Source organism: Telmatherina bonti (assembly GCF_933228915.1).
Source record: "Telmatherina bonti genome assembly, chromosome: 21".
Taxonomy (NCBI): domain Eukaryota; kingdom Metazoa; phylum Chordata; class Actinopteri; order Atheriniformes; family Telmatherinidae; genus Telmatherina; species Telmatherina bonti.
The window spans coordinates 23561650-23580525 of NC_136630.1; the positions used below are offsets into that span (position 1 = coordinate 23561650).

The 18876-nt window shown below is 38.7% G+C and overlaps 1 protein-coding gene across 1 annotated transcript in view; it reads left to right on the forward strand.

Annotated features, from left to right (window-relative positions):
- The window catches only part of rab26 (RAB26, member RAS oncogene family), a 126452-nt gene that overhangs the window by 72407 nt on the left and 35169 nt on the right, over window positions 1-18876 (forward strand). Inside the window, exon 5 of the mRNA XM_079261011.1 lies at window positions 3485-3537. Coding sequence (XP_079117137.1) covers window positions 3485-3537 — 53 coding nt within the window. The remainder of the gene's footprint in view (window positions 1-3484; window positions 3538-18876) is intronic.

An 18876-nucleotide genomic window follows, 5' to 3' on the forward strand; every position in this document is an offset into this window, starting at 1 on the left:
TCCGGTCCAGCAGTATTATGTAATCTCTGTAATACAAACAATAATACAAAATAAATAGAAAAATAAACAAGAGTCCAGAATATGAATAAGGCAGAATATAATATTGTGCCATGTTGGTACAAAGAAGCCAGGTGTTCAGAGAACATATTCATCACACCATTATATCACCACCGACCCGTGACACTGACACAAGGCAGGATGCATCCATGCTTTCAAGATGAGTCTACCAACCAAATGGGGAGCTGAAATGGACACCCATCACACATTGTCCATCTTTTATTAACCAGTTTTAGTTTGTCTGTGTGAATTTCCCTGTTCTGAGCTGGCAGAAGTGGCACCTCGTCTGGACTTCTGCTGTTGTAGCACATCTACCTCAAGGTTTGAATTTTTCAGAAACTGCAGATCGACAAGGATTTTCATACACACCCATTTCTAGGGTTTGCAGCAAGGATGGGGAACCTTGTCCGTCATCCTGAAAGTTTTCCATGTCTCCTGGTTCCAACACAGCAGATTCAAATTAATGAATCAATCAATGTTGCATCCATTTGAACCAAGTGTGCTGGACCAGGGATACATGGAAAATCCGCAGGATTCTGGCCCTCGGGGACCAGAGTTCCCCATCCCTAGTTTGCAGAGAATGGTCTGAAGAAGAGAAAATATCCAGTGAGCAGCAGGTATCTGGACCACAATGTCTTGTTGATGTCAGAGGAGAATGGGAGACTGGCTGGAGATGATGGAGAGGCAATCGCTGGTTCCAAAGTATGCAGAATGACATCTCCACATGAGAAAACAAGGCCAAAAACCTGCTGAAAATGATATTTACAGTCAACTTCACAGCAAAAAACCCAACAAGTGGACTTGGAAACACTGTCACTGCTGTAAACAGGAAGACACATTTATCTCTTGGACAAACGTATTAATTTAGCTAGTGAGGGAATAACGTACTATAGGGTAATGGTAACTGAGTTATTTTAGGTAGAAAGTAACTCTTTTGAATAGAAGGATACTTGCATGTGTTCTCCTCTAAATGATTCTAGTATCTGTTCAGGGTCTTAAAGTTCTCACTTTTACTAGAGAGATGCTATGTTGAAGGAAGAGTGGCTACAGTACCAGGTCAGATGAAATGCTGGCATAATACCTGCCTCTTAGAAGCATCTGTTTTATTTCCAGATTCGGTGTCTCTTGACTGTAGCCTAAAGACCCCTGGTTTGCTATGGAACGTCTAAGCGGCTCTGTTCCTGCTCTCTCCCTTACTTTCACACAGAAAGAGACCTTAGGCGATCTGTGTCACAGGTCCTACATCACATACAGGTTCCACACTGCCCACTCATGGCTGCTAACACATCTTGTAAGTGCTTTATGGTAGACTTTTCCTTTAGTTCAGGTTGTCAGCACCTTTTTAAAGAATATCTACAACAGAGTGTAGATAAATGACTGAAATTATTGAAAGTTTTCAGACTGGAAACCTCAAATCTACTGTAACTATGATCGTCAACAGCTGAGATTAATGAGCTTTTTTCAACTGCTGGTTTTTGACAAGATGAGAAGTTGTTCAGGAATCAGACACACAGCCTTGACCTCAACTGTAATAAAAATAAAACGGAGTGCACCTAAAATATATGAAAGAAAATTAATCTATTTTAACACCTTTTGATAGACTTGCTGAAGGTGAAATTGGAGGTGAAATTACTGTCTTAGAACATGAAAATAACTTCTGTCAAGCTGAGATTACCATCTATTAACTGAATTTAAAGTATAAAGTATGTAACATTATTTAAGACCATTTGTTGTCATATTTAACGTGTTTGCAGTCTGGATGTTTTAAAGACGATGAAACTGAAAGTAGGAGCAGAAACTTGGATCTGTTATCTTTTACAACTGATAACTTGCATTACCATGATAACATATTTGATTGAACTGAACAGCGTTGCCTTTAGGTTGCATGTATTTTTTCTTGTTGATCCTTTCTCAAAGGATCTTTAACTCTTCTAGTTCTCTGCTTTGTTCTCAATACACAAACAAATCTGAGGCAAAATTTGAAAATAAATCCCAAAATGATCCTCTCTGAATAGTTGAATAGCTATGTAGTGTGAACCTTGGTTAATCAACATTAATTTAGTTGGTTATTAGCTGACACTGACAGGACCAGTGGTTTGCAGTCAAGGTAGGCAGTTTCTACCCAAGGCAAAAAGAAATTCAGTCATTCAATTTTAATAATTTGTGTTTTTAAAATCATTCTTTAATAAAGTAATCTTCTGTAATATAATCCTTCAGATGATGATGTTCTGTAGCCTGTAATACCTATTACTTTTCATAGCTCAATAAATTACTCAGCAGCACCTCCTACTGGCCACGCAGAGAAGCTGCACAACTCACCGCTCTGCTGTACGGGTCAAGGCCACAGTCACAGTCCTGCACTGCCTTTTCCTCTCATATTGTTGCAGCGGTGTGTTTGTGCATGCACAGTTTGTTTACCCTTACGTAACTGCACTGTGCCAATGGTCTACATACGTTCAGAAAATTAGTGAATTGATGCTACGCTATCAACGTTGGGTGATGCTTTCACTGGAGGGACAAACCCTCCACAATTTTCACATCTTTCTTTTGACGAAAAACGTCAACATACGTTACTGGCTGGGATATACATACAAAGACATACAAAGTTAAATAGTCTGGGGACTAAAATTGAATAATTTAGCTAGCTTTGCAAGTTTTTAAAATCTTACAATCTTGATTGTGTTCGATTGAGCAGGTACTTACCTGCCTATACATTTAAATGATCATTCACTTGTCTGGCTCAGTTTGCGACTGTCTGCCTACCCGACCCTAGAGCTCAGAGCGCATAAATGGATTTATGTAGCAAGTTTCCAAGAGTGGAAAATTATGACTAATGGAAAAGTAAAGAGCAACAACTTTTCTGAAAATACTCAGTGGAAAAACTTTGGGTAGGTGAAAAATTCAAAATTATGCCAAGATAACAAATATTGGTTGTCATGACACCAACTCTCACATTCATGACGACGGAGTGATTAATTGTGGGAAATATTAAATGGGTCATCCGACAGACATACTCTAAACATAAAGCTGGAAACTTCCAGAATCTACATCAATGAAAGGATAAGGTGGTTTTAGAGGCTTTGGTTCAAGGCATCTTCATGCCCAAAATCAGCTCCTCTTGCAGAGAAATTGCCAAATTTGTGTTTTTTCCATGGCATGTGTGCTAACTTTTATTGATGTCTACATGTTTTAGAAAAAGAAAAAAAAAATCACTGCACTAATTTCCCACCTTTAGCATTGCATTAATGATTTAATTTTGGCAGCTTTTGTAAAAATGCTAAATTTATTTATTTAATGTAGGCTATATATTTTTTACAGTTCTCTCATGACCCCCTGAAATGATCTCGCTACTGCAGTTTGACAACCAGTGTTGCAGTGATGCTCGAGTCTGGTAAAACTGAATCTTTTCTTTCCTCTGTCTCCCCAGCTCTCCTCCTCCTGTATGATGTTACTAACAGAGCATCCTTTGACAACATCAGGGTAAGATCAGTATGTCTGGCTACTTCTTTGTCACTCTCTTTCTAGTCTGTTTATTCATTACTTTTTTTTTTTTTTTCAGCAGCCGTGATCAAACCATAACCCACTGTTTGTTTTGTGACTGTTTGTGTTGTGTGGGCTTAAATTTAAGTAGCTCGGCGGATGGTGAAGTGGACCAGCAAAGCCATCATTTTATCAGCAAATCTGTTCATCGGTCAGGAGTATTTGGCAAAGCCAAACGGTGCAATATTTTGAAGCATGTGTTTGCAAATAGTATCAAATGAAACTTCTGTAAATCACTTTAAGAGCAAGAGGTTGTGCTAGACTTTCTCTCTGACAAGATGTGAAACAATCTGCGTGTAAAAACGATTGAAATTGGCTTTTTTTCCACTTAATATAGGCGGGATATACTCCGTTCCTAGAGGGCTGCAGTCCAGCCAGTGTTAGTTTTCCTGCTGCAACACTCCTGTCACACATGAGAGTTAATCAGCACATTGCTTCAGAGCTTGAAACTCTGCACAAGTCTGCTGTTTAGCAAATGATTTGATTTAGGTGTGTCGCAGCAGGAAAACTCTCAACACTTGCAGGACTGCGGCCCTTAAGCTTTACTATCGAATAGCATATCTCTACAGCTGTTTGGCCTAAACAAGCAAATGTCAACTCTACAACTAGAGCAAGTTATTTTACAGAATTTAGCCTGACTGACTCAACCGACCTGCTATAAACTCAAACCTTCCTCCTGGTCAGCATGAGCTAAAAGTGGTCACTGACTTGTGTGAAATCTAACATTGATGCAAACAGCTTGAAGGACGGCTGTGTCTGAGTTTTGTGTCTTTCCCGCTGCCAGATGACTTAATTCAGCTCTGAAAGTTAGAGCCATATTGAAACTACCAGCGGCCCTTCAGCATTTCTCTGTGCTTTCCAAACTCTGCAAACACACACTTCACTGGGAGGAAATTGCACTTCCTCTGCTTTGAGGGTGCAGCTGCAACCTTCTGTGTTTGGATTGGTTACAATTATTTATTTTTCAAAGTGCAATCCGCACTTAGACACTAGGACTTTCGGCTTTTGTAAAAGGTTAGGGTTATAGTTTTTATTCTGTCTTCCTTTTAATACTTTTGTTAGGAAGGAGATCCAGTTTTACTTTTATGGAAATGTTGGTACATGTATGGGAATGGAGCAAAATATAAATGTGGAAACAGTCTTCTTTTCACATGACGGTTCAGTTGAAACCTGGTTTCACTCAAATTTATGAGAATGTGTGAACAAACATTTTAATGTTGAACTTAATATTGTAATTTTACATTTAATGCGCTGGTTTATTCTCTTCACGCGGACACCTCAAAAGCTGCACAGTGAGAAACTGTTCCTACCTCAAAGATCTGCACTGATCATGGTTAATGTTGAGTTCCTAAAAGGTTCAGTAAATTCCACAGTTCGGATTGAGCCACTCATCAGAGCAGTGATCTGTGTTTGGTGAGAGATGGCTAGGTGTGATTTGGGACCTGAGTTGTGATGCACAAAAGCTGTTCTGGTGCATATCTAAGTGGGTTTTTGGTGCAGTGGAGGACAGACTGGGAATTTCTCAGACAATAACAAAGCCTGACTATGCCGTCTGTGTTGGATGCTGTCATTTTACAGGATTTATCATTCACTTCAGCTCCCTGGATAAATCAACATCATTTGTGTTTGTGCATTAATGAGCAGTAGTCGTCTTCAGCTCTTGCGCTTTTGTAAGAAAAAAATTCACACATCCTCACACATAAAACGTGTCTTTATAAACAAACTTTATGACTTGAACGACTCCACTAAAAAGTAATGTTTGGCTTCTGTCTCAGCAGCAAGTCATTTCTTTTAATATATTTTACTTCTGTCCAACTTTTATTGCTCTGGAGAGAAATACGTTTAGTTTCCATGAGACTTCAAAAGGGATGTAGTGCCATATTTGGTTAATTGAATGTTTCTCTGTGCAAATGGCCGTGAACAGGCAGCAGCAGGGTGCTTTGAAACATGAGGGATTTATCCACAGCTCATACTTATTAATGTGCAAATGACTGGCCCACACGTCTGGTAAATGGTGGCAAAATCATCATAGTGATGGCTTAAAAGCAAAGTTGCAGAGCAGTTATTGTGAAGTTCTTTAGTTACTGTAATGGTTTTCCATATCCAAGGCCGTGCGGGGCATGTGGGAAGTTACCATGACCAGACTGTGCTCCTGCTGAGTTCCTCTGAATACATTTACAATACACAGTGGTGTAGTTCAGGGTGTACGCAGGTATATGGAGTATGAACACTAGACAGGTCTGTTTATCCATTTTCTATAGCTTTATTCTCTTTGGAGTCACTCACACTCGCTTTTAGGGTGAATATAGAATAAGCAAGCAATGTGAATTTTTGGGACTGTAGGAGGAGTTTGTACGTGCAGAAGGAGAACGTGCAACGTCCACATTAACAACTTGAGCAGGAACCACCACACCTACGGTGCAGATTGATTTAATCAGAATATAATTTTGCCAACACAGAAAACAGTCGAGGCCAGGAGGTGGCCATTATGGGAAAGTCTCACATGAATGAAAGGAAAAACTCCACAGCCATCTGTACAGGAGCTGATGTACTTATATCTGGAGTCAGGCTGTGCACATGTGTGTGCATATTTGTGTATGCTTACATGCGAGGCTGTGCATGCAAAAGGTTACTGTCTGACCTCTGTGCACATGCAGTCCTGTGTTTAGGTGTGAAAATGGTGTCATGAACAGCTCAGCTTCTGTCTTCACCCTCATAAAGCCTTTAAAAGGGAATGGATTACAAAGGAATACTTTTTCTGTTTGGGAACACATCTGCAGGTGTTTGAAGTGACACAATTCTGTTGCTTAGTTGGAGACAGCTTAGATTAGGAAACATCTTGTTCTGTGGTTCTTTCCATCACCTTCCCATCTCAGAGGAGAAATGTTCAACATCATGGGGACTTACAGTAAATGCCATTTGGAATTGCTTTTGGGCTGTTTGCACGACTTTTCCTTTTTCCTTTGTATGTTTGGGGAAAAAAGCATTGAAACAACCTTGAGGTAAAAACTAAACAGGACATGCAACAATGTATTTGCATGCCAGACCTGCAGTGTGCAGTAAGACTTTGCAGACACACCACATATTTTCATTTCATCAACCTTTAGAAAACCTCTACTTGTGTTGAGGTGTATTGATTATCTTTTATTTTTCTTTACTGATGTTACAAAAACTGAATCAGAAGAAAGTTGTTTTTTTTTCCGGAGCCCAATTTAACTACGATTCAGCAGCACAAAGATAATACGCAGATCCACCATTGTTGTGCCGTGTCACCAGTCACTCATCGTTCACATTTACATGAACAGGAGCTGCCTTGTTTTGACGAGATGTTATCATGGAGCCTGTACTGAAATCTTTGTGCTTTCAACCATATATTTGATTTTGTGTTGTTATTGTGACTCTTTGGGGTTGGAAAACTACTTTTCCTACTGAGCGACAACCACTAACATTATCACATAGACTTATTCCTTCTGGTGACGCCACACCAGCATATTTTCTTTAAACCAGTAAACTAGATGAGTTCCTGCTTTGGTTTTGCAACTTTTCAGATCATCAGTTTAGATTTGCTTCACTGTGAGTGGAAACACAAGTGAAGCCCAGAAAGTTTACATGTGCACAAGTACTTTTTTGACAGGTTTTGACAGCTGGTTAGATATTTTACTCTATTAAAGTTTATGAGAATAAGACTGAGTATTGATTAGCTGTAATCTGAGCTTGGTTCCCTGTTGTTGGCAGTGTGAGCTTTCACCGTATCCTCTCTCATATGGTAATAATGTACCTAAAGAGGTACAAAAGAAGCAGAACCTGAGCTAAGTTACTAAAACTGATGTAAAACTGTGTAAACTTACAGTTCTCCTTGCTGTGGTAATGTTATGATTTGTCTACTTGTAAAACATTAGCATGTTCTCTTTTATATAGTTTTGTCTGTCAGGAAATGAAGTTTGGATTTTCTTGTTTTATTTGCAGCTAATTAGAAAATTCAACCAATCCCTTATCCTGTAATTATCCATTTTTCTCTGGCCATTATTCCAAACTGAGAGTTTGAAACAACTGAGCTTCATGGTATTTTTCAAAAACAATTACAATCAGAAGATCTATGAAACTACTTCATAATTCATTCATTCATGTTCTGTATGGCTTAAGCTTGTTCCATCCTCCACGAGAAGCGAGAACTTCTTTCTTGTTCTCGAGGCTACGAGAAGAAAATGACGTCATTTTGTTCTCGCGGACGTGTTTGAGGACAGTTCTCGACACATCGGACTGGCAGAACTTTTCCTTGCGGGGCTCTGAGAAGTATCGTGTGATTGGTCGGACATTGGAGGTGGGCGTCGTTAACACGGAGAAAGCATGAAGCGGAGTTGCTGCTTCCGTCTGTTTGCTGTTGCCGGCAAAACGGATTGTTTTGATACAACAGCTGATCGAGGTGGTGAGAAAGTACAAACATTTTTACATGTGGCATTAAAACACTCGGACCCAGCCGCGTGCACGACCCGCCCTGCCGCGGACGAAGTTGCTTGTTAAATATGAAACTAGAAAAGCTCTCAGAGAGCGGAAACCTCTGCCAAGAACAATGTTAAAGAATCCTTTTGAAACATCCCTGGATCCAAACGGTGATCCTGATCACCACCAAAATTTAAACAGTTTTTTTTTCATTTTTACATTTGCAACAACTCGTGAAATTTTTTTAAAAATCCGTCTGTAACCTTTTAAGTTATCTTGAGCAAAAAAATGCCGGGAAAAACAACTTCCTCGGGGGAGGTAACAACCGGGTTCATTGCACATAAAAGCAGTCATCGCCCCCCGCAGTGATTTCCCCCCCCCCCGCTGCAGACGTGCTTCTCGTGAAGGATGTATGGACCTGCCGAACAAGACTTTTTTTCTTGCAGCCTCGAGAGCAAGAACTCAGTTCTTTCTTCTCGTGGAGGATGTAACAAGCTTTAGTCTGATTCAGTGTGGCAGGGAAGCGGGAGCCTATCCCAGTGGCTAGTAGGTGAGAGGCAGGGAACGACTAGACAGATCACTGGTCCATCACATCCATTACCACACAATATGTAAAGAAACAATATTCTTCTATACGCTTAATTATTTCAGTTATTTTTTATCATTCTCCTTCCTCCATTTATACTCTTCTGTTTTTACCATCCTTTAATGACTTCTCAACAGGGACAAATATATATGTGAAGTTGTGATGTGATAAAAGCTTCATGCAGTGTTAAGAGTAGCAAATGTTAATTTGCGCTTTGAAAACTCATTGCTTCAAATCCTGCTCCCAGAATGAGGTTTTTTTTTAATTAGGATGGGCTCCAGTGATGGCATAACTCACTGCTTTTAGCTGCAAAGTGTTATCTCCACAGCAGGCTAGGATTTCATGTTGAATGTTAATTACAATATTATTTTATTTCATTCATTTGATTTTATTCAAAAGCAGCTGATTCACATAACACACAAAATTCTGTCTGGCATAAACTCTTGAGCAGCTTGTGGGTCTTATTTTCCATGCCAGCATTCATATGAACTCCAGGAGCACATGCTCCCACATGTCCAGGTGTTCTAACAATGAAAGAACACAAGACAATGAATGAAATCAACCAAGACAGATGAGTGAGTGGTGCGATGTTAAATGTTAAATGGTTGCTTGGTTTGCGTGAGTATTTCAGTTTATTGAGGTTTTATGTAATTGTAGCCCTTTGTCTTGCACATGAGAGGGTAAATTGTCTTTATTTAGCATGATATTCAGAAACAATATGCAGAGTGGCACACATACATTGCATACACCTACACACACACACACACACACACACACACACACACACACACACACACACACACACACACACACACAGATGCCTTCTCCATACTCACTGGACATTTCAGTAGGTATACCTTGCTGCTTCTGGTTTGGATATCTTTTTGCCTCCAAATCAGACTCAGTTTGTTTTTAATAGTACAGATTAAACAAGGTGGTGGAAGCATTCCTTTGGAGTTATGGTCCATATTAATACGATAGCATCACACAGATGCTGTAAATGACATGTTGAGCATGTCTGCATGCATACATGCACTGAGTTTCTGTTATGTGATCGGATTTGTATTAACCCTTAAAGACCTGTGGGTGTCACAGCAATGCAAAATGCAAATCATTCATCATTAAGAAGGGTTAACAAGTTGAGAACAGGAGTATCCAATGAAGGAGCCAGTTAGTGTATATCTACCATCAAATAGACATTTGTGCATGTTTCAGTGTTAGCTTGTCGCCAGGGTTTTTATTTGGCAACATGTGGAGATAAATGGCTGTAATTCTCCAGAGCAGCTGCAAACACAGTGGGAGGTTCATGGACAGGCAAGGTGTGTGTGGTTTTAAAAAAAAAAAAACATTGGGATTGCAATCCTTTCAGAGGGTTGATGGAGTGCACCTGTTCAACATGGTGATAAATTACAAAATACAGATACATTACATAAGATGCAGCTTTATGCAGTGGAAAGTGTTTTTTTCCTGAGGTGTTGTTATTCACCATCATTTGTTTGATATATAATATTCTGTAGTAGCAGTAAGACCTTCACCGCCCACTCTGCTGCTCCCTCCTCACACCTGCAAATATAGTGTTTCTTTTTCCCCCCAATTCACTCATATTATTATGATAATGTAACGTTATGAATAAACATTTTTGTTCACGCTTCCAGTTTAGTATCCTGTCATAGTTCTGATCCTCAGATAATGTCATCACACTAAAGGGATGTACTCCACAACATGATTCACACCTTTATATCTTATATCAAGCATACATTTATAACAATTATTTTTTATTGAATTGAGTTTAATGGACTAAATGAAATGTGGCTGTTAAATTCTTCAAGTTTGCAACTTCTTTTTTTCCCTTCCTGAACATCACTTTTCAAGGCTAATTTAGAATCAGAATCAGAAAGACTTTTATTGCCATTGTCTTTGAACAATTCACAGACTAGGAACTTGTTTCAGTGATAAGGCGCTGAATAATAAAGATAATAATAAAAACACTGAATAATAAAATAAAATTAGAAATGCAACTATTTTACAACTATTTTACAAATAAGGTAAGGCATGCAGAGAAATGAACATATATACAAACTTTTTTTTTTTGTTGTTAAAAATATATAATAAAAGTAAAGGTAAAAGTAATTTCGTATGTAGACCTCCAGATATGTACAGTATGAACAGTAGCATCCAAACAACTGTGCATAGTTTTCCAGCACTGTGTCAAACCAGAACTGGAAAATAACACTGGCTATTGTGAACACACACCGGGGCTGTTTCAGCAAAGAAACCCTAGAAGACATAATTGGAGTGATTTGAAATGAAAGAGGCAAAGGAAGATTTTAAAGCGAGTATCAGCATCACTTGCTGGAGAAAGCTCAGAGAAGGGATAAGATGAATTTAACCATCGCAAGGGGACGCATCAGTCTGAAAATCTTTCATCAGATTCAGTATTGAAACTTTGAACACAATTACATGATAGATTGTTAGACTGTAGCTGAACTGCAAATGTGACGTTCTGCACTTCGACGCGGTTCTCACTCTTTTGTTACCCAAACAAGGTGCGCTAACCTTGTCCAGACGTTCGCAACTTTTGGCAGCAAAACAGTTTGGCATATTTCCCAAAAATATGTCTAAAAGTTAATGCAATATCCAAAGGAATGAAAATACAACAACAATGTGTGAAGCTGCTTTTAGGACTCTGGACAAAGGATTAGCATCTCACTGAGAGATACAGATGATTTTACTAATCATTTTAGACTTTTATGAAACATATCTATATTGTTAATGTTTTCACAACTATTAATACTTTAATTTATTATTCATCACAGTGAAGTGTCTTTTGCATGTTAAACATATTCAGGATATTGCGTGTTGCTCCTCAGCCTAATAGTAATTATTGTAGTTTGATTCAGTGGCAGGGAAAATGTAAACAGTTGTAATAGCTGCAGATTAGCCATTTGATAAATAGCTCAAATGACTGTGCACGTGTGGAAGGCAGTTCCACAAAGGGTGCTGTAGCACATTGTATCAGCACGCACGCTGGCCTCTGCCATAGTGTGAATCCATTAGCAGCAGAGCCTTGGGGTGAAGGCTGTGGAGCTACTGGATGATAAAGAGATGGAGACGCGCTGTCCATCTTTTGCTCTCCCTCATTCTGTCTCTTGTGCTTTTCTTTGCTTTTCACTCCCCTTTTCACTCTTACTGCTGTCAGTAACCACGGTTACAGTCGCTGCTATTTTCTATCTGTGCCTCTATTCTCCTTCTATCTGTCCTTCTGTATCTCTTTCTATTTCAGTAGCAATCAGGAGTCATCCTGTATCTTTTTTTTAATTTTTTTTGGCTGCTGTTATGTAATGGCTTAAATATGGAAGAAGTGGTTGAAAAGGCACAATGTTTCGTAGTTGGATACAATAAATTTCCTCCTAAACCTCCTAAACTGCTGAGAATCTACAGTATCAAAAAAGACAACAAACCAGCAAACAGCAACAAAACAAAGGACTTTAAATCAGCTGTGTTTTCCTATTGCACATGTAAAACAAACTAAAGAAATGTTTAATTCAGTTTGTAAATATTATAATGAATAAATGAGCTCAACATGGCGAACACAGAACACGTGACTTCAGGGGGAAACTTAATCAAACTGAGTGCTTTTTGTCTGTTTTGCTCATTTTCACTCCGGTGCACAAATCATAGAACAGATAACGGCTCATTATCTGATGGGAAAAAGAAGGATTTTTTTTGGCTTTGGTTTTGTTTGTTTGTTTTTTTTTTTAATGTTGTTTCACTTGAAAATCCAACTTCCCTGCAACTACAGACCATGGCATTCATGTTTTGATAGTGTAAATCCCGCCTGTGATTTTCTAACCCTAACCAAGTGATAAGATAACCTGAATGGGACCAGGCCAATATCCTGCCTGAGAAAAACAACTTTTAATGACCTCAATACATTCACTTTGTGTCTTGATTAAGGAAACACTTTAACAGTCGCGTATTGCAGGTTAAAGGTATTAGAACAAAATCAACATAAATAAAAGAAGAACAATATGAAGAGTGCAAAATGATGTGGTGCAGTCAGTGTTGCATGATTCCTATAGAGATTCCATGATGTCTCCAGATTTCCTCCAATCCAGTAAGAACACTGTGGCTTTTCTGTCTTTCTTCTGGCATGCTTAATAAATTAACATGAGTGGGAAAACTCTCCTGCTATTTTCTTTAGCTGGTGTTGCATCTTGCATGCAGCGGCTGTCACAACCATGTCAGGCATAAAATTTAATACATGCTTTTTTATCTGCCATGAATAATGACACAGCTAGCAGCAAGCTGCAAGCACAAAGCTCAGTTAATCACCCTGAAGGAGTCATTTAGGTACACTCACTAAATTTTTACTCTGTGAAAGACAATTCCCATAAATACATCTACAGGTGCTGATGTCACTGCACTCACACCTAATTACCTGTGTGCTTTGATACTAAATATCATCAGTCATTTTTTTATTTATTAAAGAAAGGTTACTTCAGGTACAAAATCCCAGTAAATCTTTCCACTCAGGAATGTCCATTTAGTAAAAGCTAAGCTTTTGTGGCAAAATAGCACATTAACACTAACATTAACAACATTAATACATTTTTTTTTTCCATATTCACTTAAAACATTTTTCATCCTTTTAGACACACTGCAGATTATTTACATAGTTCAACGACCAAAACAGGTGTTTGTGTAAAATGTTTGTCTAAATAGTTTTAGCTGCTAGAAGTTAATGTGTAGCCAACATCCACAATGCACTGAGGAACGGTGAGTAAAGGTAATTTATTTTATTTACAAGTGTCAGTATGAAGTGAAGTAGCTGTTGGTGGAAAACAAAGAGATGTACACAAGGTGTGTGAATCCTTGCTGAAAGCAGGTCAGGGTCTCTGAGAGAAAAAGAGGTTTGGTTAATTAGTGTTTATGGTGTTCATGGGGTATTTGTTGGGAGCAGGTCCAAGTACTTTCCAATCAAATCTATGTGTGGTGCAGAAAGTAAGTGGGTGAAGGAGTGTGGAGTGGGGTCTTGAATCACAGCTTGACAGGAGCTGGTGAACCTTGGCAGTCTTTTAACTGAAAGAAAATTCATTATGCACTGCAAGACATCATTAAGGTCCATACGTGGCATACAGCAATCTCAAGATGACGTGAATAGTCAATGCTTTACTCCTTTATATCAAAAAGAAAAAAAGGTAAACCTTTATAAAGACCATGCGTACATTTTCTTACCCATACACCAGTGTGTGTAGCCTTTAATGGCTACGGTTACATGTTTTTTAATTCCAAATGATTAATTCAAAATGAAATAATTCAGAGTTAACATATTATCCTACAAGTTTACATGGAAATAATAATTTCAAATGAAACACGTCCTCACTTAATGCCTCTTTAGAGCAGCGGGTTGGTAAGGGTTCTGATTGGGCAGAGGGTGCATGTGACGTATGGCGTACACCGGAAATAAACAAATTTGGCTCCCTGCTTCTCCTCTTTTCAGTCGCAACTTGTAAAAACTACAATAAGTACCAGTTTCGCCGCTATTTTTCTTATAATTTCAACATGAGCATACCACTTCACTTTTTGCCGCAACTGAGCAGGAGAAGAAAGATAGACCACCGAACATCAGGAGACAAAACAACCCGCGTCAAGGTAACGAGCATGTGCAGAACGAGCAGAGTTAACTTAGAGAGGAATGAAGGTTAACATGACAGAGGAATTAAATAGTTAGGAATTAAGATGTAAATGAACCAGCCACTTACCTCAGAATATCCTTAACGTCAAGATTACTAGGATGAAAAGTCAGTAAGTCGCATAGAAAGACAGCTCGGTAACTAAGCTAATTTAGAGGCATTATTTAATGTATGTGTGTATATGTTGTGTGTGTGTGAGTTGTGGGTTTGTGGTCTGGGGGACATGATGGGTGAAGATGGGCTTTTTCTTTTGTCCATTGTTTTTAATGTTAAGCTCATTGTGTTGTAATTTTTTCGACATATGTCAGGATCAAACAATGAGTAGAATGAGAAGTAAGGCAATAAGCGTTGTGGTGTTCCTCAATGAAGTGCAGTAAAACCTAGTAATGCACGGATCCGAGTTGTTTAGGCTGCTTATTCCATGGTCCCACACGGCAGTGGCCTGGGGCGGTAGAGGCGCTTGTTGTGTGGCCTGATGGTCGGCAGTTTGAGTCCTGCTCCCTGAGCTGTTGCAGCCCCGAGGAAGCTTGTTCTCGGCCGGTCCATCCCAAGCCCGCATAACTATATAATAATATTGCATCAGGAGGGGCATCCGGCATAAAACGTGCCAATTCACCTGAGCGATGATTCGCTGTGGCGATCCCTTCAAGGACAACATTCCTCGGTCCCTCACAGTAAGCATTTTAAAACAATTGTTCATTTCTGTTTTTAAAAACTTGCTAAATATGCTAAAGTTTAGGAACTATTTTATGTTGGCATCAATGTACTTTTTATGCAAAACGACTGTTGACAAGCTACAACAAGTTTCTCTTCTTCACCTGCCAAAAGCAGCTGATGTGAACCAGTTGATTAACGCATTGCTGTAGTAACACCCGTAACAGAGTGATATTACAGTGATTTAACTTGCCGAACTACATGTACGCAAATACAAAAATAACACATGCTAGTTGGCGTTAGAATTCTCACTGATCATGGTATAATTATCAATAGTTTGGTTGATTGGTTGATTGATTGATTAGTCAGATAACCCCTTCTACAGCAGGGGCATCCAAAGATAATCCTCAAGGTCCTGCAGGTTTTTACAAATCCCTGCTCCCTGATGTTCAGAAGAAGGAATACATTTTCACCGGGAAGCAAAATCATCAGTCTCTGTACCATGATCAGATTCATGGCCACTAAGTTGGCTGAAAATAACTGACATGCAGCAAATGATTATCATGATGGCTGTGAGAGTCAGGAGAGTACAAGATATGTCAGACTGAACCAAGAGGTGGACACAAACATGTTTATTAAAAAAAAAAAAAAAAAAAAAAAAGCTTCTATAAAGATCACCAGAGTACACTGAAGACGTACTCAAATATAACATGAACGAGTAAAGAGTGCATAAGAGCAACAAGACTACACAGGGAAGCTGTACAAACACGATGAAATAGAGGGATACGCAGGTGCAAAATGAGGGTGGTAATAGGAATGTAGGTCCAGTCCATGTTGGCATGAACAAAGGAATCCTGGGAGATTTAGTTCCGGGATCAGTGATCAGTAGGCTGGCGACATTTATTTATTTATTTTATTGGTTTATGTAAACTTGTGTGTTTTCATATACAGTTTGACTATGGGGATTTTGAGTGATGAGCAGCATTGTGAGATTTTTCAAACATCTTTTGAGGAAAATTTATTTATAAATCTGTTAAAAATCACATGTTTAATTTACTGTTTTACACATTCATAGGTTGTATCATAAACTCAGTGTCCATCATACCCCTCTCTATCCTCAGCCCCCCACCCCATCTCAGTTTACTCTGGTTGCATCTCGTTCCATCTGCATGTGACAGACAGTACAGAGAATGAATCTCCATGATGTTCAGTGGAGCTGACAGCGCTGCTGCCATCAACAGCACAAGAGGGCCTAAATGAGACACGCTCTTCATCTATGGCCCTTTTTATGTGTCGGCATCCTGTTGCCCTGTCATATCAGACACTAATGTAGACGTCCACAAATGAACTGTGTATCTCCTGAGCTGTAAATATGCACAACTGCTGCGTTTTCACACAGCGCAACGACACACAACTAATAAACATAATCCTCTTTATGGTTATACAATCCTCCATCCCAGCTTCTCACCGAGGCACATGTTGATGACTAATGTTGTGCTTTGATGGTTGTCATGCCAACTGCAACATAATTGCATATGCAATATGTTTTTGTCTCCATCAATGCTGACTTTTTTGATTGGTCTCCTATTGTGGCACCAACAATGGAAGGTGTGCCAGTGTTCGAACATGATGTACATTTGCATAGTTTTTGAATGGAATTATTACTGTCTAATTCCTTCCACTTATTCTGAATAATCAGGACAAATAACCTAAATTACAGATGACTCGGAAAACGGTTTAGAGTAGCCAAATAAAAGGCTTTCAGACTCTTACCTAAGCTGCATTGTTCAGAGCTGATACATTATTGCCTGCATGTAAATAGTTGTGTCCCTGGAGCTTGACACCTTTAAACCCTTGAATCCTTTACGACCTCATATCAGAGCTTTACAGCTGCTGCTGGGGCAACTTACGCTCTGTTGGCTAAAGATTTATCCTGGCCTACCAAAAACACACAGGAACACACACAATTTTTATTGGTATTGACCAAAAAGCTCAGGCTTACAAGCCACAGCAGAAAATCATTAAGTCACCGAAAGTCTTCTCGCTGCAGGAAGGATTTGTAGTTCCAAACGTTCCCTCATCAGTGAAGTAAAAATCAATTTGATGTACGGCAAGTGTCAGCTGGCACACAACCCGCTAAATGTTCAGAGAATAGGGCTGCAACTATTATTTTAATACTTGACTAATCTGTAGATTATTTTTTCGATTAGTCACGATTATTTTTTTTCACACCCATCTGTGCTTCCAGTTGACACACTTTTTTCTTTTTTTTTTTTAAACAGGCCCCAGTATGTTTTTCCCCACTCTCTTCATTTGCATCATATGAATGCCTCCCTGATTCCCAATCAGTTACAACATAATTTCCTTTAGTAAGTTAAAAAATGACTCCTGAAGCAGTTAAATATTAAATGTAAGCTTAACAGCTAATTACTAATTTATTTTGAAGCATTCAAACTTAGCTATATTGTCATTTCAAAGCTGTACAGAATTTGCCCGAAAACAAAACAATGTTTTTTAACATGTTAATTTTCATAAAATTTTATCAAAATGGTTATTTACATCTTGAAAAAGCCTGTTTTGTAAGGTGAACAACAACACATTACTACTCTGTGATGCTATTTGACCCATCCAGAATGCTGGAGACCATGACTCTGAAGTGCTTTTGTTTCAGATGCTCGTGCATGACTGCCGTGGTGTGAGAACTCTGAATGCCAGACTACACATTTCACCTTTTTTGACACTTTGTTTACCGTGAAATATCCCCAAACTGGGAATACAAGACCTGAATCTGTCGTCACTCTGACTGTTCAGGTTGCACTGCTGTCGATTTGTTCTTCGTTGCTCAAGAACAAAGACGCTGCACAAAATGACAGTACTGCCCCCAGCAGTTCCTTGTGGTGCTTAGCGTTAAGTTGCCTGTCGACAGTGAAATTTTGCATCAATACATTTTTTAGTCAACGTCATCTTTGTCGACTAATCATTGCAGCCTCATCAGAGAAAAAAGAAATGGACTATGAGGAGATTACAGTCAGTTTTAGCTAATAATGTCCGTAAGAGTGGTTATGTTCTATTTATGTTGTTTGTCCCATATTTGTCTCCATAAAACAAAATTAACATATCCTACCCTCATGCATCAAATATGATACGGTGTGATCCTCTTTTGGATCTCTGCACTGTGAAAACTGAGGGAGCAAAATCCAGAATAACCAGTCACCTCCAGGTCATTGAGTTCTGACTAGTAACAGGCTGTAGTGTTGATTACATGAACAAAACCTTCTTTTTCATTTATGTACTCCTGTTGTGTAAAAACATGGAATATGTCTTACTGCATCTGTGTGTGTGTAAGATGAACAATGGTAATTATTTTCCATGTTTGGTTATTTCCAGTAGGAATGAAAGTGTATGATCCGTGTTCATTTTATCTTCTTCTCGTAATCAGAATGCATGTTCCTATTTGCATCTAAAGAAATGCAATAAAAGTGTTTTTGCTACCACAGAACAAGTAATTTGTGGTACAGATTTTATGTGTCCTCGAAGCTTTACTGTTGTAGAACAAACCAAACAATGCATGACTACGTTATAAGCCACAATAAATTGTCTCACACACTATAAAGGGCTGTATGAGCAAAATGTAATGATTTAACTTCATTAGTTCTTATTTTTATTAGTTTTTCTTTTTCCATTCCTCCAAAATGATAAATGATTGCATCATATTGCTTTAGTTTCAAAACAACTTTTAGTTGGGATTGTTTTGTTCAAATATACCTTAGGTTATGATTAAATTTCTCAATTTGTGACTCAATTTTTAATTAAATTTTCATTGCTACAGTCAGCTTGCATCTCTGTTGTTTTTATTTTATTTTTGTTTTACTTTACTATTTCCACATCTGGCAGTAGTGGCTG